Source organism: Tenebrio molitor, chromosome 5, assembly GCF_963966145.1.
Source record: "Tenebrio molitor chromosome 5, icTenMoli1.1, whole genome shotgun sequence".
In the NCBI taxonomy this organism is placed as follows: Eukaryota; Metazoa; Arthropoda; class Insecta; order Coleoptera; family Tenebrionidae; genus Tenebrio; species Tenebrio molitor.
The window spans coordinates 20437052-20464511 of record NC_091050.1 but is presented as its reverse complement, the minus strand read 5'-3'; the positions used below and the strand labels follow the sequence as shown (position 1 = coordinate 20464511).

Here is a 27460-nt window from a genome sequence, read left to right as displayed (position 1 = left end):
AATAAACCTTTAGGAATCGTAACCCCACTTTCGATTCTTGTCATTTTGACAATCAATTTAAACTGTTTGAAGCTCAGATATTCCAAAAATCCGACATGAATAAACAAAATTAGAGCAATCGTACATAGATAACCTGAGGTAAACGTTCTGTGTAGTAGAAATGACAAAATAATTTTGAGTTTTGAAATTTACCACTCAAAAAATAACGTTCATAATCAAGACGGTAATCATGATGACAATAAAGTAGGGATTACAATTATTTTTTTAGAATTGACAGACAATGACGGCCAAACATTTTTGGCCGGCATAGTACGTATTTCGTTAAGGTCCGGTTTCTGGAAACATTTTATTTGGCCAGTTAGTTAACTCTCCGATAAATACAAAAATCATGTAATGTGATTGGTCACTTTCTAGCGTTTCTATAGCAACGCTTGATTTAACCGGCCATTAAGTTATCGGACCGTTCCAGAAACCGGGCCTTAGTCCGTCCTACTATGCATCTCGCTTTGGCATGTGCGATTAGAGCAAGACGCGAGTTGTACGTTTATTCCATTAGCGACGTCAAAGTTTTAGGTTAAGTTTTAACTACATTTGTGATCTTTTCGTTTAATGTTGCTTGAAATTTCCGCCATTTGATGCCAAGGAAAAGTTACGCAACTCTTTCTTGAACAGAAGTCACTGGCGGAAGTGGATCATTATTATCTCATTCCCGTGAAAATACATTAACAAATTTCTTATTAGCGTGTAAGGGCATTGACCTTACGTGGAATTGCCGAAACAAAATCTAGGAAAAAAGAAAGACAGTCCAAACCTGGTTGTTTAGTGTTGTCTTCAACAACTTTTAATATATTTTACCTATTAGTTGATAAATAGTTATCAAAAGAGTTCTGAAAAGAACTGTTTTTTGAAAAACAAAATGAAAACGGAGGAATGAATTTGCAGAAAAATCATGAAAGCACGAAAGAACACAACTCAAAATCTCAAAAATTGAAATTTGTAATGATATTTGTCTCAAGATGCCAATATACATTTTCAAATATTGGTAGCACCATGCACTGCTGTCATATGTCGAAAGCAGACGCAGGTCATGTCGACTTCTTGATTCGGACTAAGCTCATCGGACTATAATAAAAAAATGGACTAGTCTATTTTTTAATTATAGTCCCATGTATCAATTAAAAAGCAGAACAACTGTCATATTGCTATCTCTTTTCAACATAATGTAAACAAACTATTGAATTCTTGTACGTATTGTATTAAGCGTGTCCCACTATGCATCTCGCTTTAGCATGTGTGATTCGGGCAAGACACGAGTTGTACGTTTATTACATTGGCGACGTCAAATTTTTAGGTTACGTTTTAACAACATTATTTGTGATAGTTTTGTTTAATTTTGCTTGAAATGTCCTCCGTATGATGCCAACGAAAAGCATGTGGACAGATTAATTTACATAATTGGTAAATTGTAAAAATAATATTGGAATTGCGCGGAAACTTGCAAGACTGGAAGTTAACAGGTAAGGGGGTAAACTAATTCATGGCGTTGCTGAAACAAAATCTAGGAAGAAAGAAAGACAGTCTAAACGTGGTTGTTTAGTGCTGTTTTCAACAATTTTTAATATATCTGACCTATTAGTTGATAAATATGTAAATAGTTATCAAAAAAGTTCTGAAGGGAGCGGTTTTTTGAAAGACAAAATTAAAACGGAGGAATGAATTTGCAGAAGAACCAACAAAGCACGAAAGAACACAACTCAAAATCTTAAAAATTGAAATTTGTCGCAGGTCATGTCGACCAAGCTCATCGGACTATAATAAAAAAAAATGGGCTATAATTAGGTATATACAGCGAGCGGCAAACGTATGGAATAAATTCCTTAAAAATTAAACAAAATTTTTTCAAAAAAATTTTTGGACAGTTCAATTTTAGTTTATAAAAATACATGTTTTAGTACCAAAGAAAATTCCAAGCAGTCATTTGTTTTCGAGTTATGACGTCATCGATAGTTTTTTTAAATGGAAACCCCCTATTTTTTTCTTGATTCTGATAGCCCTTTTAATTGTCTAAATGACAGTATCAAAATTTTGTTATCTTACATAAGGAAATTTTTGAGAAAAAAAAAATGAAGTTGGAAAATTAGTATATTATATACCAAGGTGGAGAAGTTCATGATTATAGCCAGAGCGCCAAGATTAGAGCCCGAGGCGTGCCGAGGGTTGTAAGGCGCGAAGGCTATAAGGGACTTCTCCACCGTGGTTTATACACTATTTTTTTCACTACTAGATACGTTAAAACCTTTTCTGATAATAATTATTAATCAAATTATTTTGTCGGTTGTGATGGGTCCGAGTTGTCACTTCTTGACAGTTGGTATGAAAATCGTCTACGTTAACCAATGAAATAGACGACAATCGTTCGTTGCTAGATGACGGTTGTTCCATTATTCACCACTGGTTAATAATGAAAAATTATTTACCTGTCACTGGGCCAACGTAGAAAAACGAAACTTCTCGGTGTTCTATGGCAACCGATAACGCTAGACTTTATTACTAGTAGTGAAAAAAGTAAATTAACTAGCTGAGGCCATTGCAAATGCAAAGACAAACAACAAGATTAAGGCGGCAACACTTAGAACAAACAGAAAACGGGTAAATGACAGACAAATGACAAGTTAAAGTTTGCAAAACAAGTAAACAAATTCTAATTTAGTTATCACAGACAGAGACGGATAAAAACCCTCTTCAAAACTGCCTCCCAGGTATTACTCCTATTTTACAATTCGTCAATGACAAAAATATGCTTAATTAGTAAATACGCGGTCAAGGTACACCAACAGGAGCCTACGAGCTGGAGGTAACAAACTCTCGGCCGCAAGGGGACTCAGAAGAATAATCTGAATCGTCTTGAGATCAGCGACGTTTATAGATACTCGGGTTGTACGATTAGCATTCCTAAACCGCAAAAAGGAAGACCTAGATACGCCGTCCCCAACCAACCGTTTACCTTTAGTTCTTTCCAAGGCACCTAAACTATATATGCTTGACTTGCACATCGCAGCACTTGGGGAAAGGGAGACCGCGGTGGTTGCGGCGATTGCTTACGTCACTGGTGGAAGCTCAGTGCTCACTCAGTAAGGAAAGCATAGGAAAGCATTACTTTATAACTGAGAGAAATGTTGTTTTTAGTACTTTGGTACTAAATGTACTACTTTTCAGTGTCATTTAGTACCCCAAACGAATTTAGTACCCAAAAAAAAATAGTTATTTTTGTATTAAGTGCGCAAAATTATTGTTTTTTGTTGGCGCATGAGAATGAGTTCTTGGTCGAGGCCAGTCAGGTTGAGACTCATTCGAATGCGCCGGCAAAATAATCATCTTTCGCATGAAATACAAACACTGAAACACTATTTTTTCTACAATTTGAATTTGATTTTTGAAGGCAAATTAGATGAAGAAAATCAAAGTATCAAGTATTGTGACACGTCATTGTAAGTTAGGAAACGGACAAATGAAGACTACATTTTTTCACATGTGTTAAAATCAACCCATCCAGAACTAGGTCACTATACGTATGTGGAGGAGAATAAGAATGGACATTCTTACTGTCGGAATCATTTTACAGGAATTTGACAAATAAACGTGAAATTATTGCAGAAACTTTCTAAAAAATGTACAGTTGATGACGTTATCATAAAGACATTTGTTAGACAACGTATTTTTATCAAAATAAATTTTTTAAACGTAGAGCTGCAGCAACAAAAAATTAATTATGGTAAAAAAAAAACTTGTAATAAATTTAAAAAAATAACAATGTAACGTATTGTTGTAAACTTTAACATTCGTGAATAATAAATTTTTCCAACGTCGCTTATGAAAATGATACTTTCATCACTCAATTTAGTGAGGAAAATAGACGTTTACATCACAAGTGAGGAAAATGAAGAATGTAATGTAATGATTTGAATACATTACTTTTTCCGCCAAATATTTGAACCTGCGCAAAACGGTAACAAATGTGGTCGTGATCGTCATCGAATCGGAGGAGCCCTACGTTGTGATTTCCTTTTGGCGGAAAAGGTTCGGAATGCAAACGGTGAGGGTTCCAGTTGGAAGAGTGCCGCAAATAAAACACACATGTGAGGGACGCAAAATACTTTTTATTAAAAATGCCTGTAATAACTTTGATGAAAAAGAAATTGAAATGAATGCAAAAGACAGAAATTAAGGTTAACGAAGTACAAGAAATTAACTAGTTGAGTACATCACAAAGATAAACGACAAGATGAATGCAACAATATTTAAAATAACAGAAAAACGGGCACATGACAAACAAAAATGACAGTTTAAAGCTTGCAAAACAAGTAAACAAATTATAAGGCAGTTATTACAGACAGGGACGGATGAAAAACCCTCTTCAAAAACCGTATCCCAGGTATTACTCATATTTTACAATTCGATTAATGACAAAAACAATGTTTAACTCGGAACTACGCGGTCAAGGTACGCCAACGGGAACTTAGAGCTGGAGGTAACAAACTTTCGGCCGCGAGGGGACTCAGAAAATCTGAGTCGTCTTGAAAGCAGCGACATTTATAGGTACTCGGGGTATCGCGTGTCGGACTACTGTGTACCGACCCATTTCCGAGTGATATAAGCGTTCGGGGTTGTACGATGAGCTTCTCAGAGTCGCGTAGAGCAGAACTTGTTCCACCTTCCCCAACCAACCGTTTCCGACAAACTCCCAAGATCCCTATAACTGCGACGGGGGCTTCACGTCAGCTTCTCAGAGTCGCATACAGCAGAACTTGTACCACCTCCGTTATACGGTCCTACATAACCGTCGCCCCCACGGGAATTTGACTAAACAACCCCTCCGACCTCCTGAATGTCACCTAGCTCCCATGTGATCGTACTTACAACATTTTACCTTTAACTTTTCCGAAATCTAGCAACACAGAGCGCAACATTAAACAATGATAAAATAAGCAAAACAAACCGCAACATTAAACAATGAGGAAATAAAAGAGAACAAAACGTGAAGTGAAATAACAATAGAATAGAACCACTTTAAATGGCTCAAATATCAGTAAACAACATAAATCACGAATACAATAATCGCTGGTAATGTTAAACAAAAAGGATGGCGGGTCGAGTGCCGTTAAAGTAAAATGTTAGTGAAGAAAAAAAAGAAAACAAAATGGACGCTCGCGGTTCGGACGACGGCTCCTAATTTCCGAAATTACAAGATTACAAAAAAGAACCTCCCGGGAGAAAGATAACGCTTAAAATTAACGAATGGACGCCTCTTAAAGAAACAGCATGCAACAAAATGAAATCTACAACATACCCTTACCACGTGGTCCTGGTCCCAAAACATAACACAAAAAAAAAACAACGAAAGTGGGAGAAATTACCCAGGTGAATTAAAAACGTTGAATTCTTCACGGGGACACAAAATATCTCCTCGGAACGGTAGTGTAATCGGTTCAGATGTAACTTACAGATTTTTGGAATATTGGATCGCTCTTCGCAAGGTCTGTTCGTTTCGAAAAACCAAACAAAAGTGAACTACCCCCTTCAACCACCCGCGCGAGCCCGTTTTCTCCCCGCTATATTTCCGCTAGTAGTTCCCAGTCTAGCCGCTAGTACCTTCACATTGGGCGCGCTGTTGTGGCGGTACCGGAAACTTAAATTTAAATTTTAAACTGGGTCACTACAGTAAACTCACTAGTGAGAAAAATTTATTTAACAATCTACTACATTAACAATCTACTACCTACTTATTAATATAAAAATTTAAAACACTGTTATTTGCATTAATTGAAACTCCAGTTCCGGAAGATTAAAAAAATAGGGGAGTAAAATAATTATAAAGAAATTTAAAATTTAGACTCATTTTCATAAGCAACGTTGAAAAAAATAGTATAGGTACACAATTCGTGATCAAAGTGCGATTTTTCAACTCGCAATACTATCCTCACTCACTCGCGCTCGTGCGTATATATCATGTATTGCTCGTTGAAAAATCAGGCATTTTTATTACTTATAGTGTAATATACAATGTTTCAGATGATTTTATTATGGCATAATTTAATTCCTTAACATTATTTGTTGTAATTTGCCGAAATTACATTTGAACCATACGCACAGAGGACGAGTCTGGGGCTTTGCTTTCCACCAGTGACGTAACAAACTGCCAGCCCTAGACATGCGCAGTGTCACTGTGCGAGTCTAGCATACCTATACTGTTTATTTACTTTGGTTCTTTCCTTTTAAAGTCGGCCAGGCCGTTGGCGTTCCAAGCGGCTACCTGAGGGTCTGAGTTTATTGTTGGCCATGAAGCGAACTCACCCAGTTTGTGACAGCATGTGTTTGCTCTGCAAATTGGCGCATTTGCTTCAGCGTCGATCTCGTCTCCGAGAAGACTATCCAGAGCGTGCTGATTATTTTCGCAAACCCGTTGACATCCTGGCTAGGTTTGGCGGTACGGTGGCGTAGGTAGTGGTGTTCGCTATTCCTTCTAGGAGTTTCCGCAGGAGAAGGAATTTTCTTCTTTTTTCCTGTTTGCCTGGTTTGCCAGGTTGTAATTTTGGACTCTTTGTCCACTTCTTGAGTTTTATATATTCTAGCACTACAGGCCATTTAGACCCATGGCTTAGTCTCAAAATTCTATACCACGCTGTCCACTTCGTTACAACTCCTCTTAACAATTTGTCTCCATAGGTTTCTGTCATGTGACGCTTTCCTCCAGTCGGTTACGCCCAGCATTCTTAGGTCTGCTGTTACCGCCTCCAGCCATTTCTTCTTCGGTTTTCCCCTCGTCTTCTTTCCTCATTCTCCCTCCAGCAGCGCTCTCTTCGCATGTCTCTGCTCTGCCATCCTACCAACATGATCCAGCCACCTAATCCTTTGTGCTTTGATATGCTGCACTATACTGCTGTGCCTGTATAGCTCCTTTATTTCGTCGCCATCCTCCATCAGGTCAGGTCAGGTCAGGTTGGGCTTTGGGGCGCAGTTTTCTCGACGGCTGAAGCTTTTAGTTGCGATTGCCTGCTTGTCTCAGGTCAGGGCCACGCGGGACATCCCCGGAAACTTAAAGGATGTTTATCTTCGTAGTTCGCTCATTTCGCAGCTTTGAGGGGGAGGGGCGTTCACGCAGTCCTATGTCAAATGCTGCCTGGCGCACCTGAGGCAGCGAAGTGTCGCCTAGGCAAACTCTTTCGCGTGACTCCATTTCTGGCAGAGGTGACCCGCCTCGAAGAATTTCGGTACTTTAACCATTCACACCGAATCGCTAACTTGTGTTTAGTTGATAAACGCCGTTTTGGTCCCTGGAGACTTAGACGCCGACCGTCTCGAGCAGCCTCTAATTCTGGGTAATTGGGCATAGTGACCTTGGAGGAGGTGATTTCCTGTGATCTTAGATCTTTTTTGAAATCGTCGCAGGCGACTGAGTTCTCTGTATTGGTTCCACTTTATTCGTTTATTGTCGAACACTTTTTCACCCCCTGCAATCAACTCTCTTAGATTGTATATTGGTTATTTTAACCAATTACGATAGCATTTCCATTATTTCTAGAATTTTTTCGTGGAATAGGTTTTTCTACCAGAACTTGAATATTTGAGATTTGATGTTTGTTAAGACCACACTGAATTTTCATAACTCCTTGTTCGATTACAAATCTGAAAATGACTACATTTCTGACTTTAGACAATAGTAATGGTGCAACAAGAAGACAAAGAGAAACGAAATGAAACATATGCACATTATTTTAAAACCTAAATTGGCCTTAAAACGTTTTTACGTAAAGAGTTTGACCTTTGTAATGCCATTCACCTGAAATTCGGTTGATCTGCTACTTCTAAGAATTGTTCTACATTTGTTTGAACTTTCCAAAACCTTCCTGATTAATTTGTTATCCTCATTCATTCTCCCTCACTCACACATCTGGTTTCTACAAAACTAAATGATGTTGCTAATATTCTTTTTTATGTGTTTTTTATCAACTCCATTCCTACCTTGTTTTTTTACTTTTCTATCTACAAGTACAAACGATATTAGTTATTTTCTACGACCATATATATGTCATATATTATCATTCTATGAATAACTTTTGTAGTTTGTAGTTGTGCCTCATCAGTAAACCTGGTTAAAGTACCTGTTCAATAACCACAAAACGTCTTAAACGGTATAGACGATCTAAACAGGATTGAAGTGGTTAGAACACAAAAATCTCAACTTGGAGAAAAGGCAAACTTTCTATCAACTTCTGTTTTCTGGTAAGAAACATTAGTTCAGCAGTTTAATTTAATGATAAAAGCTTTTCTAATTTCTAATAATGTGAAAAATAAAATGACTTAGGGCCGGTTTGACCAACGCCAGTTAAAGTTAACTGTAGGTTAAAACGTTTCGTTACTTTGGTCTACTATCCCACCTCCACCCGGCGGCACGGCAATTTTGCCGGAGTACATACACCATTACGGATATTACTATCAAGTAATAGTGCAGTGCTTATCAACATAATTACCGGCGTCTCGCCTCCGCATTTTGACTTTTTTGTGTATTATGTTCTGTGTTAATGTTAAGGAACTTCCTAACGATGTGACATGAGTATATATATATATACCTTTTTGAATTTCAACTACCAATGTGTTATCTAAATCCAGAATTTTTAAATTTTTAAAAAGAGATTGCGGTACTATTCCCGTTGCTGAAATTACAAGTGGTAAAATCGAATTTTTTTCTAAACACCAAAGATTTCTCATAGCAACGGAGAGCTCTAAATATTTATTAATTTTTGTGTTATATGTCTGTGTTATATTGTGTGAATTTGGAACAGCTATATCTAAAAGATATGCTTGCTTTTGTTGTTTATTTAAAATTATAATGTCTGGTCTGTTATGCTTAATATGAATGTCAGTTAAAATTGTTCTATCAAAATATAACTTGTAACTGTCATTTTCCAAACAACTTTCTGGTGTATAACTATAATGTGGTTGTGTATTCTTTAATAAATTGAATTTAACAGCTAAATTCATGTGTATAATTTTAGCGAATATATCGTGACGTTTTTTATATTCGCTTTGAGCCAAAACGGTGCAAGAAGAAATGATGTGTTACAACAATATTTTCGTATATTTTAACCTACAGTAACTTTAACTGGCGTTGGTGAAACCGGCCCTAAGTAATAAAATTATATACAGGCTGATTCACGTAGCCCGTTCATTAGAAACTTTCTGATTTCCCCAAATCATATTAATATGAAAATTGGTAGTGGACCATAATCGACTACTCCAAGTTCAAATAAAATATTTATTTTTTTAAATAGAAAGGCCTCATTTTGACTTCACATTTCGATTCTACGTTAAAGTTTGAGTTTAGAACGTCTTTTTGTCAACACTTATCTGTCATCGTTTTTTTGCAAAAAAGCGAGGTTGCAGGGCTTCATTACCAAATTTATAACTCTTGAACCATCGGAAATAAATAATTGATTTATTTTAGTTGAATTCCTAAAGATCTGGCCGATCTTTAGTGAATTTTTTTTTATGTGTCATACGCCTACTGAAATTTTTCAAAATTGCTAATCAAAAAATGTCAAAAACTTCATTTTTTTAAATGGCAACCACCATTTGTGACACTAGATATAATTGTAAAATTTAATTCTAAGCCTACTTTTATTAACATTCTGTATGCCTATTCCCAGCTGTTTTGGCGATTTTTTGAGTAAAACATTCTTTTTTTTTTATCAAACAATTAAACAATTGTTTAATAAAACTATTTGAATTTTTATTCAAATTCAATTTTATTCAATTGTTTAATAAAACTATTTGAATTTTTATTCAAAAATCACATGTAATAAACAGTAGATAACAACGAAATAATAAAAAGTAAGCAAATTAACAAAAAAATATTTTCAATGAAATCATTTACATTAAAATATTTTTTTGTTAATTTGCTTATTTTTTATTGTTATGTTGTTATCTAATGCTATTTTTGAATAAAAATTCAAATAAAACAATTGCTTATAAAAAAAATATTTTATTCAAAAAATTGAAATTACGCCTAAACGGCTGCAAATAGGCATACATAATGTTGATAAAAGTGGCCTTAAAATTTGATTGTACATTTATATCTAGTACCAGAAATCGTTGTTGCCTTTTAAAAAATGAAGTTTTCGACATTTTTTGATTATCAATTTTAAAAAATTGCAGTAGGCGTATGAAACATAAAAAAAATGTCGTTGATAGCGCAAAAAAGCAGCCAAATCTTTGGCAAGTCAGTAAAGTAAAAATAAATTATTTGTTTCTGATGGTTCAGGAATTATAAATTTTTTAATGAAGCCCTGCAACCTCACTTTTTTGCAAAAAAGATGACAGGTCAAAAACGATGACAGATAAGTATTGACAAAAAGACGTACTAAACTCAAAACTTAATGTAGAATCGAAATGTGAAGTCAAAATGAGGCCTTTCTATTTAAAAAAACAAAGATGGCGTCGATTTCCGGTATTTCCGGAAGTGCCGCCATTTTGAAAATATTTCATTTGAACTTGGAGTAGTCGATTATAGTCAACTACCAATTTTCATATTAATATGATTTGGGAAATCAAAAAGTTTCTAATGAACGGGCTATGTGAATCAGCCTGTATACCTAATGTCAATGTGACGAGGAACTAAAGTGCATCTTTTCATTCCGAGTGTAAGTTTATTGCACGAACGCAGCGAGGATTATAATAACATGAGGGGTATTTTAAAATTTCTAGACATGAATATCTCCTTAATTTAAATAAATAAAAGCGTGTATCCTTATTATTTAGAGCAGTAGGTATCTAAATAAATTAAAGTTAGCAAAACCTAATAATAATGTAAACGTGGACTATTCACAAACAGGCACCAAAATTATTTTTTTTTAAATGATCGGTTATTGTGTGTTGTAAGAAGAGATATACAGTGTGTTGGGAAAATAAATTTGAATATTTTATTATGTACAAAAAGTCATCAATTTCAGAAAATTTTCATAATTTTTGTTAACATTTTCCCCCTTCATTTTAACGAAGCCTTTGACAAAATTGGTTATATTGAAAACAACAGCACACAATATCGAATGTTTACATTGGAAATTTTAAGTTTTACAGATTTGTCAAGTTCTAAAATAGTGAATTAAGTTTGTTGCTATTTTACAACATGATGATTTTGTATGGTAAAGCGTTTTGAAAAGCGTAATAAGCTCGACATTAGTACAACGATAGCTTTCCTCTATATTTATCGTACTTGTGTAACATTTACGGGATTTTGGCCAATTTAACCCACAGAATCACAACCGTGGCGATCAGAAATCGAAAGAAGTTCTGGAAGGATATGCAGGAATTTTGGTAGAAATTTAGTGTAAATGAACTTATAGTAGAATACGTCTCACGGTTTTGGGGTGAATTTTTATATTTCAACTTTCAACTTTTTTGGTGCAATCCTGGTTATGGATTTTCCCTTGGAGGAAAAGTCAGAAACAAAAAATTATGAGAAAAGAAATATTTATTGATCCTACCTTGTGTTACATATACAGTGTGATCATAAAGTTCGCAACAAAATTCATAATAGCGTTATGTGATATTTTTAAGAAAGTCGCTCGGACAGGTCGATTTTATTTCGAAAAATGATAGCTTGTGACGTGAAATTTGATTAAATGACGTCTTTGGTTTTAGCGCAATGACGTGTCATCTCCAATTTTTTTAAATGACAATCCCCACTTTTTTCTTCTCTCTCTGAAGACCTTCCTACTATCTAAACGATTACTGAAAAAAAAAGTTACCTGACATAACAATTTTTTTTGAGAAAATTGCAAATTTTACTTGAAAAATTTAATTTACTTTTTGACGTAATTTTTTTTTCGGTTGGGTTATTTAAAATCGAGGGTTTATTTTAATAGACCAAACAATTCAGAAAATTTACGGCAGAAAATTCGCGCTGAAATGGAACAAATCCGCCCTGACATTATTGAGCGCAGTTTACAAAATATTTACACTCGGTGTCGGTGAGTGTCAAATAGTTGACGGGAGCAAATTCAACATTTGCGTTAAATTTTATTGATCAGACTTAAAAGGATGTTTTTTCACATGTCACATATTTTGTCAACGGTCTATAACCCCATTTATGGGTGGCGTGGCTTTATTTTGTGTACTGCGCCAGACCACAGATAATTGAGAACGGTGGACACTGGTGGAGTCTCCCTCGACCTCGAAGGCTCCAAGGAACGAATGATGAATGAAAATGTTTTAAAACTATTTTTTTGTTCGACACTGTTAAAATTTGAGAATTTTCTCTTGTGTGAACGGATTTTGATAAATGACACAACTTGTCAAAACAAAACATCAAGTTATTTTTGAAGATTTTCAGCCTTTAAGGGGCTCGTCGAACAAAAAAACCTTGTATTCAACTCGTTCTTGTGTAAATTGGGCCTTTTTTGGCACTCGTTGGCCTTTAAAATGCTCCACTCTTGCCAAAAAAAAACAAACATTTTACACACGAACTCATGTAATGTCATGTTTCTCTCCGCCGTAATTTGAATGTTTAAATTTAGATTTTTGTTCGGACGAGACCGAATATACATACCTACTTACTTAATTTGTTGCTGGATTAATAAAACAAACATTGATTGTAATTTCCCAAAACCGTTCTAGTTGATTTCTAATCTTCATTCATTGTATCTCACTCCCATATCTGGTTTCTGCGAAACTAATTGATGTTATTATTAGGGTGTCCAGAAAGTTCTGAGAGTTTTTGTGGTATTCTGTTTCACGATATAAAATAAATGTAAAATCAATTGGTAATTTTACAGGTGTCCCCAAAAAACAAGACGAGTCCTTAACTCCCTTATTTACCCTTAATTATTTATACACCAAATTAAGTGGTTGTGAATAGGCTTGAAAAGGGCTTAATAAATTCAGGTATAGCGCCAAGGGCTTCAAAGCAAAACTGTCAAAAAAATCAAATGGGAACACATAATTTTTTTTAGTAATTCTGATAGAGAATTTTATTCTGAAAACAGTGTATCACAAGTATACACTTACATACCAAAAATACAAAGAAAAAGTAAAAAAAAACCCTACTATCGTCTATGCTCAAACAGCGCTCCATTTTGCGCTAAACATTGGTGGCATCTCTGTGCAATCTCATATGTTATTATTTGTCATTTGTTTTTCCACCTAACTTAATTTGGTTATTATAATTGTGTCAAAAATACAGGGTGTTTGGTGTTTAAGGTAACAAACTTTTCTGAGATGCACAGCTAGCTTAAATGAACAATTTTTCTTAGTGACATTTTTTTCAATTTGCTTTTTTTATTACGCTGAACTAAACTCTGTTTCTACTGTTTGAGAGCCACTGTTCATATCTGTAAACACGTAATTACTAATTACTAATACCAAGCTAATAAAGATTTGTAAAGGAAAATGCCCTAGCTGCCGCCTTTATAATTTAGAATTCCGGTGAATCTCAAACAGTGGTTCTTCAAATTGAAAAAATGATTATTAGAAAAGTGTAACACCTACAATGGCCGACAAAAAAAGTTAAATGTCAGTGTCAAAAAAACATTAATTACACATTTGGATTTTGACGTGACACAAAAGTGATGGCTAATTTTTTTTTGCCGGCCATTGTATGTACTAAAAAATATTACTAGAATAAAAGTTTTATTTTGTCTATTTCTTTACACGGGAGAAATTTGTTACCTTATACCCCAAATACCCTGTATATTACTCCCTAGGGTTTAGGGATACCTATTCGTGACTAGGTTGTCATAAATTTGGTTAGATTGGAGGCTATGCGGTTTCTGGTGACAAACAAATAATAATTGTTTTTAAAGATTTGGTTTTGCTTTTTGTTTCTATAATTTTTTTAATTGTAACCATATCGTAACCATAAGGCAGGTGAAGGTGGAAATAAAAGTTTGTATGTATGTTTATATGGTCTTACTGGCGTATCGAGACTCGTTCCTTACGTCACTCGTCCCACAAGTGCCAGCGCTCCCGTAAAGATTAATTTACTAAGCGCGTCACATAAATAACTATTAATTTCCTTCAAAGAAAAAGTCAAAATTGCCAAAATTATTTTGTTACGACAAAACATTTTCATTGAACGATGCTATTGGGTGATTCAAAATGATTGTGGATAAGTATGGCAACTATGTAGGTACGAATGTGAAGTAATTTCCAAATCGAAAAAACTGGTTTTTTACTTAACAGTGTTGAAAATTGTAGTAGGGGTTGGTTTTTTTGGGGGTGAAGCAGCGAAGGTGAGGATATACTCAGACGAATTAGTGGAGGTGGAGCGGAGAAGGTGAGGGGATTTACAACTAGAAAAAACTTCAAATTTAAAAAGGACAGATCAGATTTAAGAGATCCGGCAACAGTGTACCTATTTAGAAAATATAACCTTAAACTGAAAACGACCTAACCTAACACAAAAAGGGTCAATGTCCTTTTTTAGTTATCACAATTATCACCGAGGTACTGCCAACAAAATCACAAGATGATCATTCATAGCCAACTCGGTCTCAAAAAGATCGTGAACGCTTAATACTGCTAAATTTTCCAGTATTATTCGTTTATTGTTGCTTCCAGTTAATTACATCGTTGCATACGCTTTTAAGTTAATTGCTACTTTTTTGATAATGAATAATTAGCATTTTATCATTTTAAACATTTACTTTGTGGTTTATCAAATCTTCTACAGGGCACAATTATATTTTATTACTTTGCGTTACTAATGGGCTCATTATTATATCGAAAACAGTTTAATAATGGATCGTATTATTAAACTGTTTTTAGTAAGTTTTAGCTTTTATACTGGCAACATCAGCCGTTTCAGATCAGGCGTCAAGGTAAAGTGTCAAGCTGCGAAGTAAATTTAGTAAATATAACATTTTAAACATTTAGCACAGGAATGACAGATATTATTATTGAATTTGTTTCACAATTATTAGGATATTTTCAAATTTAAATACAAATCGTCAATGTCTGATATCAACCCATACAAAATTCCCTAGACTAACATGAAAACTGGAACAGCCGAAATTCCAGGAATTAGTAAAGCAAAATAGATAAAACAGCATATTACACTCGTTTAATAAGACGTATGATTACACATTCGTGTGATGATAAAGTGTCTTATTAAACTCGTATAATATAATAATACACTATTATCTACGACTATTAAATAAGAGATCTATTATTTGTATATATTTTAGTTATTAATGATATACATTACTAAGCGAATTAATTATGATTGTTATACAGGGTGTATCTAACATGCGTCTGTTAATTTTAACACGTAGCATAGTTTGTTAAATAAAACGTTTTTTCTATTTGATTTTTTACGAAAAAGTGTTACAAATTGATTTAAAATTTGGAATAAAGTAACCATCTAAATGTATACCTACCTATGGGTAAAAGCGAAAATTTTTGTTGTGATAGAAACGGAGCCTTGTCAAAAAAGTTACATTGTTATAGAAAAAATTAAATAATCAAAATTAAAATTCTCATGGTTACGAAACAATTGAGATTGGTTAATCACACAAAATGACTTGTTAATTTTTTCCATTGTCCAAGAACTGTATAATTATTTTTTATTATACCTGAATCATAATCCCTGTTTTTGACACTAAAATGCGTGCGAAAAAGGGCCTTTAAAACACTAAAGCTTTAAAGGTTGCTAAGGTAACAAGTTCACCTACATTTTGAACAATGATTTATACACAATTTATAACAAATATACATGGCAACGAAACAACAATTGAACATTTCTATATCAACGATATAGAAATCAACACAGATTACTTTGGAAAAGGTATTTCAATTTTTTTGTTATAATTTTCAGATTGTAGTACAGGCTTAATAAAAAATTGCGTATGATACACATTCATAAGGGCCTTTGAAAACGTTAAAAACACTGCGCTACGCGTCGTAGTCTTAAACTCGTCACGCTTGCTTTAAAGGCTTCCTTATAAATTTGTATCATAATATACTATTTTCTATTTTGCACCTATAACACAATCAGTATAACACTCAAACGGGTTTCGAAAAGGAGCTCTTTTCGATACGCGTTTCAGGAACATTTACTTTTTTTTAATGTTGGCAGTGAGTTGTTGCTACGTGATCAGCGCATTTCACGACACTTTAAATTCGAAACTTACAATTGTTCGTCTATTTACCAGCGTTACCAACCCTCAAAATTATAATCTCAAACTTGGATTTACAGTACTTACATTATTTCCTAGGCGGGTCATTTCAGATAAAGATGGGTCCATAACAAAACAATTTACCTATATTTGCTTAATTAATCCGTGCCATTCTTGGTGGAAATGAGTGGAAAGTGTTCGATAAATAGACGGCCATCTCTTCACTGCTACTTCACAGAGTCCAAAGAAAATATACTGTGTATTTGCTTTTTTGTTTTTATTGCAAGTTGAAGAACGATTGGAGTTTAAAAATGACCACTGAGAGAGTAGGTTTCATTAGCGCCTATTTTGTTGTATCAAGTACTCTGTTTGGAAAAATGTCACATTTGACGGCAAACGTCCGTCAAACTTCTGTGGCGTATCAAACAATAATTTCGATGACGAATGCAATTTAATTTAATATGAATGTAAGGTACATGAAAGTTTATAATAAATGCTCAAATCGGCGACCATCAAGCTGGATAGTCGGGCCCGTCGCAATAATCCTGTTCTCAGATTTTCAAAAACATCTACATTATTTCTTATTTGATCAGACGCCAGTAATATTCGATTTCGCAATTCATTCACATCCGGAACATCGGTAGCATAAACAATTGACTTCACATGACCCCAGAAATAAAAATCTAAGGGAGATAAGTCCATACTCCTGGGGGGCCACGGAAATGGACCATGTCGGCCTATCCATCTTTGCGGAAATCTGTTATCAAAAATTCCACAACAGCTCGGTGTGCATGAGGAGGTGCTCCATCTTGCATATACCACATACTGAATCGCTGTTGCAAAGGCAGTTCGTCTAAGAAATGTTCTAACTCGTTTCGTAAAAAATCTCCGGTTAGAGGATTGGGTATAAAGAAGGGACCAACTAAGGAATTTTGAAAGATCCCAGCCCAAACATTCAACGAAAATCGCTGCTGCTGATTTGATATTCTAGTAACATGTGAATTATCTACTGACAAATAATGCTAATTTCTTAGATTTAACACCCCATTCCTCGAAAAGTTTGCTTCGTCTGAAAAATAAAGGTTAAATGTGAATTGTGGATCTTCATTATTCCTTTGCAACAGCCATTTACAAAACTCCCGCCTTCTCGGAAGATTTTCAGGCAATAAAGCTGGGACGCGATTAATATGATATGGGTGCAGACGTTCTTTAGATATTGTTGTCCATACAGTGGTGGCTGGAACATGGATTCTATGCGCAATTTCGCGCACGCTAAGAGTTGGGTCAGCAGCTACCATTTCCAATATTTGTTCGTCTCGGACCACGGCATTAACTGCCGCAGGTCTACCTCTGTCCACATTGATTGGCCTCAAATTTCCAAATTCTCGAAGCTGACGATTAACATTGGAAAATACACTACGATGGGGAACGCGGCGATTAGGGAATCTTTCTTGATATAACCTCACTGCAGCTCTGCTGTTGCATCCAACTTCACCATAGATAAGGTGCATGTCAGCTAAATCACTAAAGTTGTAATTTCCGGCCATTTTTGCAATTTAAGACCAAACCAAATGAACGAACCCCACTGCTTTCAATTAATCAAACTTGTCACACTGACAGTCGCTATAAAGTTTTTTTCTCAGCTAACTTGGATTCATTATTACAAATCACAATCTCGACCTGAACCCTGATTGGGTAATTTTTGATGCCTCTAGCATCTACAAGAAAGTAGCTGGGAAAAATTTAACAAGAGATTTTACTCCATTATAGTAACCACTACCATTCCTAAAGCGATGGCCGTCTATTTACCGAACACTATTTAGAAGGTCCTGATTCAAAGTATGCAACCCAAATTCCTCGAAACTCGAGTTAATCGTAGCCCTATACTAAACCAATGTAAACGCAAATTACTCCTAAAAACTTCAAATTTGAAGTTGAAAAGCTGCTCGACAGTTCTCATTCGATTTCTTTTGACCACCGCTTTCTTGATGATTGACATATTTCACTATACATAAAGGGTGTTTTTTTAAATTTGGCGTCGAAGTAGGCGTTGGAGAGTCGATTGAGAGCGCACCACTCGTGTAAAAGCGTAAGATTTAAACAGCTGATCCGTGATCCGTAACCTGTATAGTTCGTTCACAATCGACAGTGCAACATCTACTTCGACGCCAAATTTAAAAAAACACCCGTTACATCTGCCTGGGCGAAGCTTTAGTGCCTGTGATCTCCACGGCGCCACTTTAGGGGAGAATGTCACTAAATAATCATAACCCCACTAACAAATGTAATGAATTGAGTGAAGTTGTCAAAGTGCAATGTCAAGAGTCTCACAGTTTAAAAGTAACTTTAATAACAAAAATTTTATTAATTTAGTTGATGCTAGTTCTGTTTGGTGTTTCTGGTTTTTAGTATTTTGCTGTTAATGTTTATGAACTGGCTTTTTTATCATATTAGAGCTGATATTGCGGTAAATGCAGCAACAACAAGTTCCGTTAGTTGTAAACCTATTTCTGGAATAATATTAAAATTATAATCTCAATCTTGGATTTGCAGTAGGTACATTATTTCCTAAGCGGGTCATTTCAGATAAAGATGGGTCCATAACAAAACAATTATATTTGCTTAATTAATCCATGCCATTCTTGGTGGAAATGAGTGGAAAGCATACTTTAAGTTTTGTGCAGTTTTGAATATAATTACCTATATAATTTTGGACAAATTATTCTATGAATTTGCGCTCGCCACTGACAGAGATATTTTCAAAAAACGCGGCGCCGAAACTTTGTCCCTCCTGCACAACCGAACCAGTGCCCAACATTTAGCTTCTGTCAATTTAGAATATCCAAACTGTAGTTACAATTAAAGTAAAGTATCATTATTTTATCACTAGACAACTACACATGACTGCATGCATTCTGCAGATACACGTGTGTGGACTGCATGTCTAAATTGTCACGATGCACATGACGTTGTCACATATTTGATAGCATGACAGTTAGTTGCTAACAGCAATCCCCGAAAACAACCCCAAATGTCACAATCATGAGAACAATAGGATTTTTCGGTCTACACCCAGGCCGCTATAGACAAACGAGTGTAATACTATATTTTTTTTATTTTGCTCCTATTTTAAATTTTAAATTAAAAGAAAGTTCAAAACATAATGCTAAGAAAGTTAATTTGGCAGATAGAAAGGGTTGGTAACACTGGTAACTAGACGAACAATTGCAAGTTTTGAATTTAAAATGTTGTGAAGTGCAGTGATCACCTAACTACTTACTGTGAGTCACTGCCAACATTAAAAATTTAAGTAAATGTTTCTGAAACCTGTATCGAAAAGAACTCCTTTTCGAAACTCGTTTGACACTGACTGTGATTTAAACGTGCAAAATAGAAAAATAACTATTATCACAGAGCATGCAGTAAAGTAAATCATTGCTTTATTGCTTATCTGAAATATGTGAGTATTCTATTTATCTACGATATATCGTGTAATGGTAGCTAAATAATTGTAATTTGAAGGTAACTGTTTTGCAACAGGTTAATACAAAACTAGTGCTCTGTCAAAACTTATATTTAGGTAAATCTAAATAAAAAACATTGTAAATTATTAAAGCTTTTGTCAGATTGTCACCAGTATGACTCTCACGTAAGTACAAACGACAAAACATTTCAAAAAAAGTCAAACTGAACATTGTTCAAATTGACTCACAAATATGTAAATCTGAACGTTATTTAATTTAAAAAACTTTTAAAAATAGGCAGTTAGCATCTGGAGTTCATCGACAATCAAGCAATGGATAGTTATTTAGAACAAAAAAGAGCAATCAATCCCAGGCAAACAGCTAACATATTTTCCAAAGTGACATTCCTGTACTAAGATATTTTCAGTACAAATTTCTTTAAAACTTATTATTAGTTAAAATTTTAGTTTCACTTGGAAACTATTTAAAAGTGGCGTCAAAGAAGAACTAAAAGAAGAAGACTTGTACGAAGTTCTCCCCGACCTAGACTCCCAAAAATTGGGAAATCGCATTTTACAAAAATGGAATGAACAAAAAAATGAAAACAAGTGTTCGGTATTTTCACTTCTGTGGAATTTATTTGGGAAATATTACATTTTACTTGGAACAACCAAACTAATATCAGTGATTCATACGTATGTTAGATTGTAAATTAATATTAATTTTTACGAAGTCATTTATTTGTAGTGTTGTGCGGCCCATAGTTATAGGAAAGTTGGTTTCCTATTTTATTCCGGGTCAAACCGAATTGACTAAAATCGAAGCATCTTTCTATGGAGGACTTATTATTGTACTCACATTTACCGATTCCGTTTACAGACACAACTACCTTTTGGCAACCGGAAATCTGGCAATAAAAATGCGTACAGCATTGACGTCCTTGTTGTACAGAGAAATTTTCAATCTGCATCCCGCCAAACTGAGAAACACTCCAATTGGCAAAATCACCACTTTGATTACGAAGGACGTTATGACATTCGATTATTTTATTGAATTATTTAATGACGTATGGACAGGATTTCTTTCGACAATAATAATTTGTTACAGCATGTACCAAAAAATTGGTTCTGCTATGTTAGTCTTGCTCTTCACATATACATTGTACGTACCATGGCAAGGTAGGTTTTGATCTACAAATATCTTTAACTATTGATAAGTAACAAATTGTTTTAGTTTATGCGGTGTGGAAAGTTGTTTGTTTAAAGATGGAGACATCCAAAAAAACTGATAAAAGAATGCGCAGCACCCAAAAGGTTTTGTCAACTATCAGAAGTACAAAAATGTATGTCAGGGACAAATATCTAAGTAGAACGACCAATCACACTAGAAAGTACAATATCGACACATTTTTACTTTTTTAACAAACTTATTGATGGATCGTTTCTTACAGGGATGAAATGCGCACTTTGTACAAAATGTTCATGCACTTGTACATTACAACTGTTTCAGCAACATTAGTTCAACACTTTACATTATATTTGGTAATAATGACCTATGTATGGTCTGGAAAATCAATCACAGCTGAAGTTATGTACTTTGTTGTTGGTTGTTTTCAAGGTGTGACTTTTACCTTGGTTACTTTGATACCGTATGGAATGTTCCACACGTCAGAATTCATTGCGGCTGCCAAAAGAATTCAAAAACTATTAAGAATAATTGGTAACGAAAGGAATATGGAAGAATATAAGTCTGAAGTGAAGGAAGCACACATTTCTTTACGAAACGTTACAGTCATATTGGCTGATAAAAAAATTCTAAGTGATGTTAACTTCGACATTAAGAAAGGTTTAACAGTGTTAACAGGAAATACTGGTTCTGGCAAAAGTGTTCTAGTGATGACTTTGTTGAAACAATACGAAATAACTGAGGGTACTTTACTCATTGAAGGTAGACTATCATATGCTTCACAAGACTCGTGGTTGTTTCCTTCGACAATCAGACAAAATATTCTCTTTGGGGAAAGATACAACGTACAACGTTACCAGCAAGTGTTAAAAGTGTGTGCCCTACATCACGACTTCAACTCGTTTGAATTTGGTGATGATACTGTTGTGGCAGATCGTGGTATTAATTTAAGCAAAGGACAAAGAACCAGGATCAGTTTAGCGAGAGCAATTTACAGAGAAAGTGATATTTATCTCCTAGATGATTGTTTGTCTAGTCTAGATCCATTGGTCGCCGATTTCATATTCAAAAATTGTATTAGGAAGTTCTTGGCTGATAAATTAGTTGTGCTAATCACATATAATGAAAATTTCATCCGTCAGGCTGATAATGTTATCAATATGAATCAGAATGGCCCCATAGTATCAATAAAGGCATCAACCGAAGCAATTGAAGAAATCGAAAACGAATCACCTATTGAAAATGTTTTAAGAGTGAATGACCAGAGAGAAGGAGAGAATACCAATGTAGACGGCAAATTACTAAATGAAAGAGAGAACAGAGTGAATGTGTACAGAGAAGACAAAAAATCAGGAGCTGTATCTTGGCGTGTTTATCAACAATATATTAAACTGGGAGGTAGCAGTTTTGCTTTCGTTTCTATCTTTTGCATTTCTATACTAGCTCAGTTTTCCACAAGTTATAAAGACAAACTTGTAAGTAAATGGTAAGTCCTCAAAATACTTTCAATATCGATAATGCGATTATGTTATTTAACCATCAAAATATATAATATAAACTGCTCCATTGAAAAGGAGATAAGGGGCGACTGTGAAAAACTAAAAAAAAAAAACATTGGGTATAACTTAATAGATATTTAGGCATTAAGGGAGATATGAACATGATTTTTCCCTAAGGTTGACGTGGTTATAATCCGAGGACCTTTGGCCAGAGGAATTATAAGTCAACCGAGGGGAAAAACATGAATATCTCCCGTGGTGCAAACAATATTTTATTTTTTAGTCTCTCTACTTAAAAGTTAAAATTTTATTAAAAATATTTAGCGGGGAAGATTACGTGAATATGTGGTTGCTATAGTTTCGTTCTCATGAGTTTGTTGCCAACAATGTGGAGGGCGAAAAAATTTGACAAATCCCAAGGGAGATATGAGTTGTTTTTCACAATCTGTATCTATGACGAAAAGAAACAATATCGGGTTACTAAAAAATAATAAATTATTACTTATCAATTGCAATATTTACTTTGATCTTATTTAAGAAAATTGTTTCGACTTTGGAACATAAGAAAAAGATGTTGAAGATAGACTCATAGTTTCAAAATGAGAACGAAGAAAATAGTAAGAATACCGTAAAGAACTTTTTCTGCTATAGTTTCAGTAAAGCCATATCTTCTGAAGTTTTGTTTTCCATAATCGCTTTTATTTCTTTTTTTTATCATATTGTGTTTAAATAAATCGGTTAATGATGACACTCTTCAATTCTAGGGTAAATTTACAGAGTGAAATTTCCAATTATGACAATGGTACTAACGACAATCCTGAATTCATTGAAATACGTGAAAGAAATACCCGCTTCATATATATTTACTCTGTTGTAATCATAGCAATTGCAATAACAGCGCTAGGTAGAGCTTTTGCTCTTTTCTTGTTCTTGCGAAAAGTCTCTGTCAATTTGCATAAACAGATGTTTCGACAAGTCATTAATGCTACGATGAAATTTTTTGACAACAATCCTCTAGGAAATATTTTAAACAGATTTTCTAAAGATTTGGAAACAATCGACGAACGCATACCCTATGTAGTACACCATATTATAGCAGTAAGGATCCGATAAAATAGATTTCCGTTAAGTAAGTACGAAATTTTGTTACAGATTCTTTTTGAAACACTTGGAAGTTTATACTTGACAACATCTATTAACACGGTATTTTTGGTTCCAACGGTATTATTTTTCATTGTTTTCATAGTCTTAAAACGTTACTATTTGAAAGTTGGCACAGCTTTGAAACGAATGGATGCTTCCAGTAAAATATTACAATATTCCTTCCTATAATATACGACTATATTTTTTAGCTAAGGGACCCATAGTTGCATATTTTGACTCCACATTAGAAGGTCTAACAACAATCAAAGCTTTCCAAGCTGAAAATTTATTGATCGATAAATTTGATAAACACCAAAATCTCTATACTTCCGCTTCTTACTCTTACGTTTGCTCTATGAGAGCATTTGTATTTATGGGAGAAAATATGACGTCTATTTTCATTGGTTTTGTCATTTTACAATTTTTAATTTTTGATGAAGGAATTCTTCCTGGTGATGTGGGGCTGGCTCTGTCACAAGCTTTCGTGATGAGCATACCTCTGCAATTTGGGATATACAAATGGGCCGAACTTGAAACCCAAATAACATCAGTGGAACGAGTTTTTGAGTATACAAACATCAAGCAAGAATCCAAATCTGGTTTGGTATTAAGTAATTGGGTCACTTTTGGAGAAATTAAATACGAAAATGTATCTTTATCTCTCAACAATAAGAAATCGTACTTATTGAAAAATATATCTCTGTTGATAAAACCAGGGGAAAAAGTTGGAATCGTGGGACGAACAGGGGCCGGTAAATCTTCATTGATTTCAGTCCTTTTTCGACTGTACGAGTTTGAAGGAAAAATTTCAATAGATGGGATAGATATCAAAACACTATCTCTAGATACTCTCAGATCCAACATTTCAGTAATTCCACAAGACCCCGTTTTATTTGATGGAACATTTCGTGAAAACATTGATCCTGAAAAATTGTGTAAAGACGATGAAATATGGAACGTCGTTAAAGTACTAGATTTAAAAGAAATAATTCCAAACTTGGAAATGAAAGTGAGAGATTCGGATTTCACATTTGGTCAAAAACAATTAATTTGTTTGGGTCGGATTTTATTAAATCCCAAGAAAGTTGTAATTTTTGACGAAATTTCAGAACATGTTGATCCTAAAACTGAAAATTTGATTTGTGAATTAATTGATAATTATTTAACGTCATCTACGGTGGTTAAAATAGCACATCGAATGAAATTTATTCTGTCGTGTGATAAAATATTCGTATTGGATGACGGTGAAGTAGTGGAACATGGTCATCCTCAGACTTTGTTGCGAAATGTGGATAGTCTATTCTCCAAATTGGTTAAGGTTTCTGATGTTAGTTTAGAACACAAGTAGCAGAGTATGTATTTAGTGTAATTTCTAGTTAATAGTAGTTTATTTGACGAGTTTGTGTGTAAAAACATTATTAACCAGTATTGTTTGTCCTAGTTCTTTATGTTATCACGACATATTTTAAATAGGAATAAATTAGGACTTCAGAACATTCTAAGAAATAAATTCAAATATTTTGTGTTTTTGAAACAGACAATAAAAATTCTGTATAATTTTAATACATAGTTATTTATGTATTAAGGGCGCTGAGGTGTGTTTTTGAGCCCGAGTGATAACGAGAAAACGCAAGATATTACGGCTTCCTGCCTATAAAATCCAAGCAAGTGCCAAGTGTACGAAATAAAGTTAAATACACTCCCGCTAAAAAATATCCGGATACTTCATTTTTTTATTTAGTGATCAATTAACTAATGCCTTAGTAGGGTTTTAAAAGAAAATGCTAATGATTATACTGTACTCTTTAGGCAACATCAGCATTAAGTCATTTTCCTACTTTATGCATATCTACAGGGTGACTGACGAAAAACCTTTGATGCTGTATCTTGCTTATTTTTTATCCGATTTGAATAAATGACACATCAAATAAAATAATTTTGAAAACATTTCAATACCAACTAAATAAAAAAAATCTTGCGTCCAATTTTTGACAGATGAACATCAGTTCCTTTTTTTCAAATAGCACTGTACATTTTTTTTTATTCAGTATTGTAGACATTTGTCTTCTGAATATAAAAATGCAAAAAACTATACCCACTCATTCAACAAAAGTCAAGAAATTAAAGAGTAAATGTACAAAATTTAAAAATCAAGTGACCAAAATAAACAAGAGAGAAGTTTGTTCTAACTAAAGTCACTAGATCAACACACTATGTGTTAAGGTAGCGCCATTACATTCCTGGCGTGAGTTTATTGTGGAACAAAGATAACAAATGCAAATGTCGTAAGTGCGACGAGGAAGACATCAGTTTCAGGGAATTTTGTTTGGCAGAATAACAGCAGTCTTTTAACGTCAAAAAAGTTAGGTTTTGCGTTATACTGACATTTTTAAAATTAATTAGACATCTTCATAAGATGTATCGAAATATAGGAACGATTGTTAATGGACCTTTACAAATAAGGATGGTCTTTGTCGCACAGTGACGTCACTGCGTAAAGTAATTCTGCGTCCTGTGAGACAACAAAGATGTTGACCGTTAGGTAAAATAACTTCGACGAGTTAAACCAATGGAAATAAGTGTAGCGGTCAACTGTTCTCTCACAATGCGCAGATCTCACGCGCACATTTTCCATCTCTTATAAATGTAAAGGCCATTGCCTGAACCCAAAAAGAAAACTTTATTTTTGAAGAGTTGCCTGTTAGAATTGCAAACTTGATCAGCACTTCTTGAGCGTAGTTACACCATTCAAAATAATAGCCACTGTTGTTCTCGCATAATATTCTTTGTCCCTAAAACCCAAACGTCAATCACGTTAAGACCATAAAAAATAAAATAACTTACCATTACCAAGCTCTGAATATTAATTTGTCAAAACAGTTTGATAATAATAATAATAATGTTGCTGTGAAAGAAAATTTCCAAAGACGATTTAGTGTTAACGTGTGGTGTGGCATTTTTGGAGGTAGAATGGACTAGTGGGTCCCTTTTTTATTGATAGCAGTCTGAATCAAACAAAATATTATATTATTTATTACCGTATGTTTCAAAAAATTTCTGGTCAAGTAGGTCCTGCAAAACAAAAACCTACTTGACCAGAAATTTTTTGAAACATACGGTATCAAACGAAATAAGCAACTTTCTGGATGAGATACCATTAGCAGTGTTGAATAGAATCGTGTTTCATCAGGACGGCGCCATACCACATAATGCACACATGAATTTTGTATTTTTAAATCACTTAAATTATGTTGGTGAACGATGAATGGGTGCTCATGGAGCTATTCGATGGCCCGCTAGATCCCCAGATTTGAATCCATTTGATTTCTTTATACTCATTCGAAACTTTCGAGACAATGTTTATTGGACCCCACCAGGTACCCAAAAAGAGTTAAGAAAAAGGATAGTGCGAGTATGTCACGAAAAAACCCGAAATTTTTTACTGAACGCAAAAGTGGGCATTTCTAGAAGGTATCGACAGTGTCTGCAGCAGCATTGAGGAAATTTTGAGCAACTAGAATAGATTTTGTGTTGTTTACAAATTTGAAAAAATGTGTCCAGGAATTAGAATAGTGTCATAGTATTGTAGATAATGTAAATAGTGGGGAGTTAATAAAAAGACAGTAATGACTGGGCACTGGTAGTGATTGCTCACGCTCCCGTTTCCTGACCCGATCCCAAGACATAACATGGCGCAGTCGGAAAAAAGACAAATTCAACGAGAAAGTCAAGTTTGAAAAGTGAAAAGTGAATTCCTAAAGGGAAAAAAAACAGCAAAATGCAGAACAGTGCAAAACCACCTTCAGAGTTAAAGTTAGACGGAATGGAGCTTTTTTGTGCAAAAGTTAAACATTTATCTACAAGCGACGAAGGCGGAAAAAGAAACAGAGGAGTATAGTCCTACAGAAACTCTAGTGGAATTCGGCTTTGGTTGTAAATTTATGCTTGTCACTTGAAAAATAGAATTTTATGCTGCAGCAATAATCCTACTGATAAATGC

At 34.5% G+C, this 27460-nt stretch overlaps 1 protein-coding gene across 2 annotated transcripts; it reads left to right on the top strand.

The window, feature by feature from the left end:
* The first annotated feature begins 7937 nt into the window (after nucleotides 1-7937).
* LOC138131611 (probable multidrug resistance-associated protein lethal(2)03659) lies at nucleotides 7938-25806 on the top strand. Of its 2 annotated transcripts, XM_069048722.1 has the most exons (9): nucleotides 7938-8280; nucleotides 19931-20042; nucleotides 20101-20328; nucleotides 20381-20811; nucleotides 20867-21023; nucleotides 21084-22304; nucleotides 23082-23415; nucleotides 23470-23620; nucleotides 23670-25806. In XM_069048722.1, the coding sequence occupies exons 2-9, from the start codon at nucleotides 19966-19968 to the stop codon at nucleotides 24806-24808; spliced, it is 3738 nt and encodes a 1245-aa protein (XP_068904823.1). In that variant the 5' UTR covers nucleotides 7938-8280; nucleotides 19931-19965; the 3' UTR covers nucleotides 24809-25806. The 2 variants fall into 2 exon arrangements, with proteins under 2 accessions (XP_068904823.1, XP_068904824.1); XM_069048723.1 differs by lacking the exon at nucleotides 7938-8280 and having other exon boundaries at nucleotides 19859-20042.
* The last annotated feature ends 1654 nt before the right edge of the window (nucleotides 25807-27460 follow it).

What these genes read in the sequence shown, in the direction of transcription:
- LOC138131611 (XM_069048722.1), top strand. Translation starts at nt 19,966, where the DNA reads ATGGATAGTTATTTAGAACAAAAAAGAGCAATCAATCCCAGGCAAACA. An exon ending in TTTTCCAAAGTGACATTCCT is followed by an intron (nt 20,043 to 20,100) that starts GTACTAAGATAT and finishes TTAAAATTTTAG; the next exon opens with TTTCACTTGGAAACTATTTA. An exon ending in ACGACCAATCACACTAGAAA is followed by an intron (nt 21,024 to 21,083) that starts GTACAATATCGA and finishes CGTTTCTTACAG; the next exon opens with GGATGAAATGCGCACTTTGT.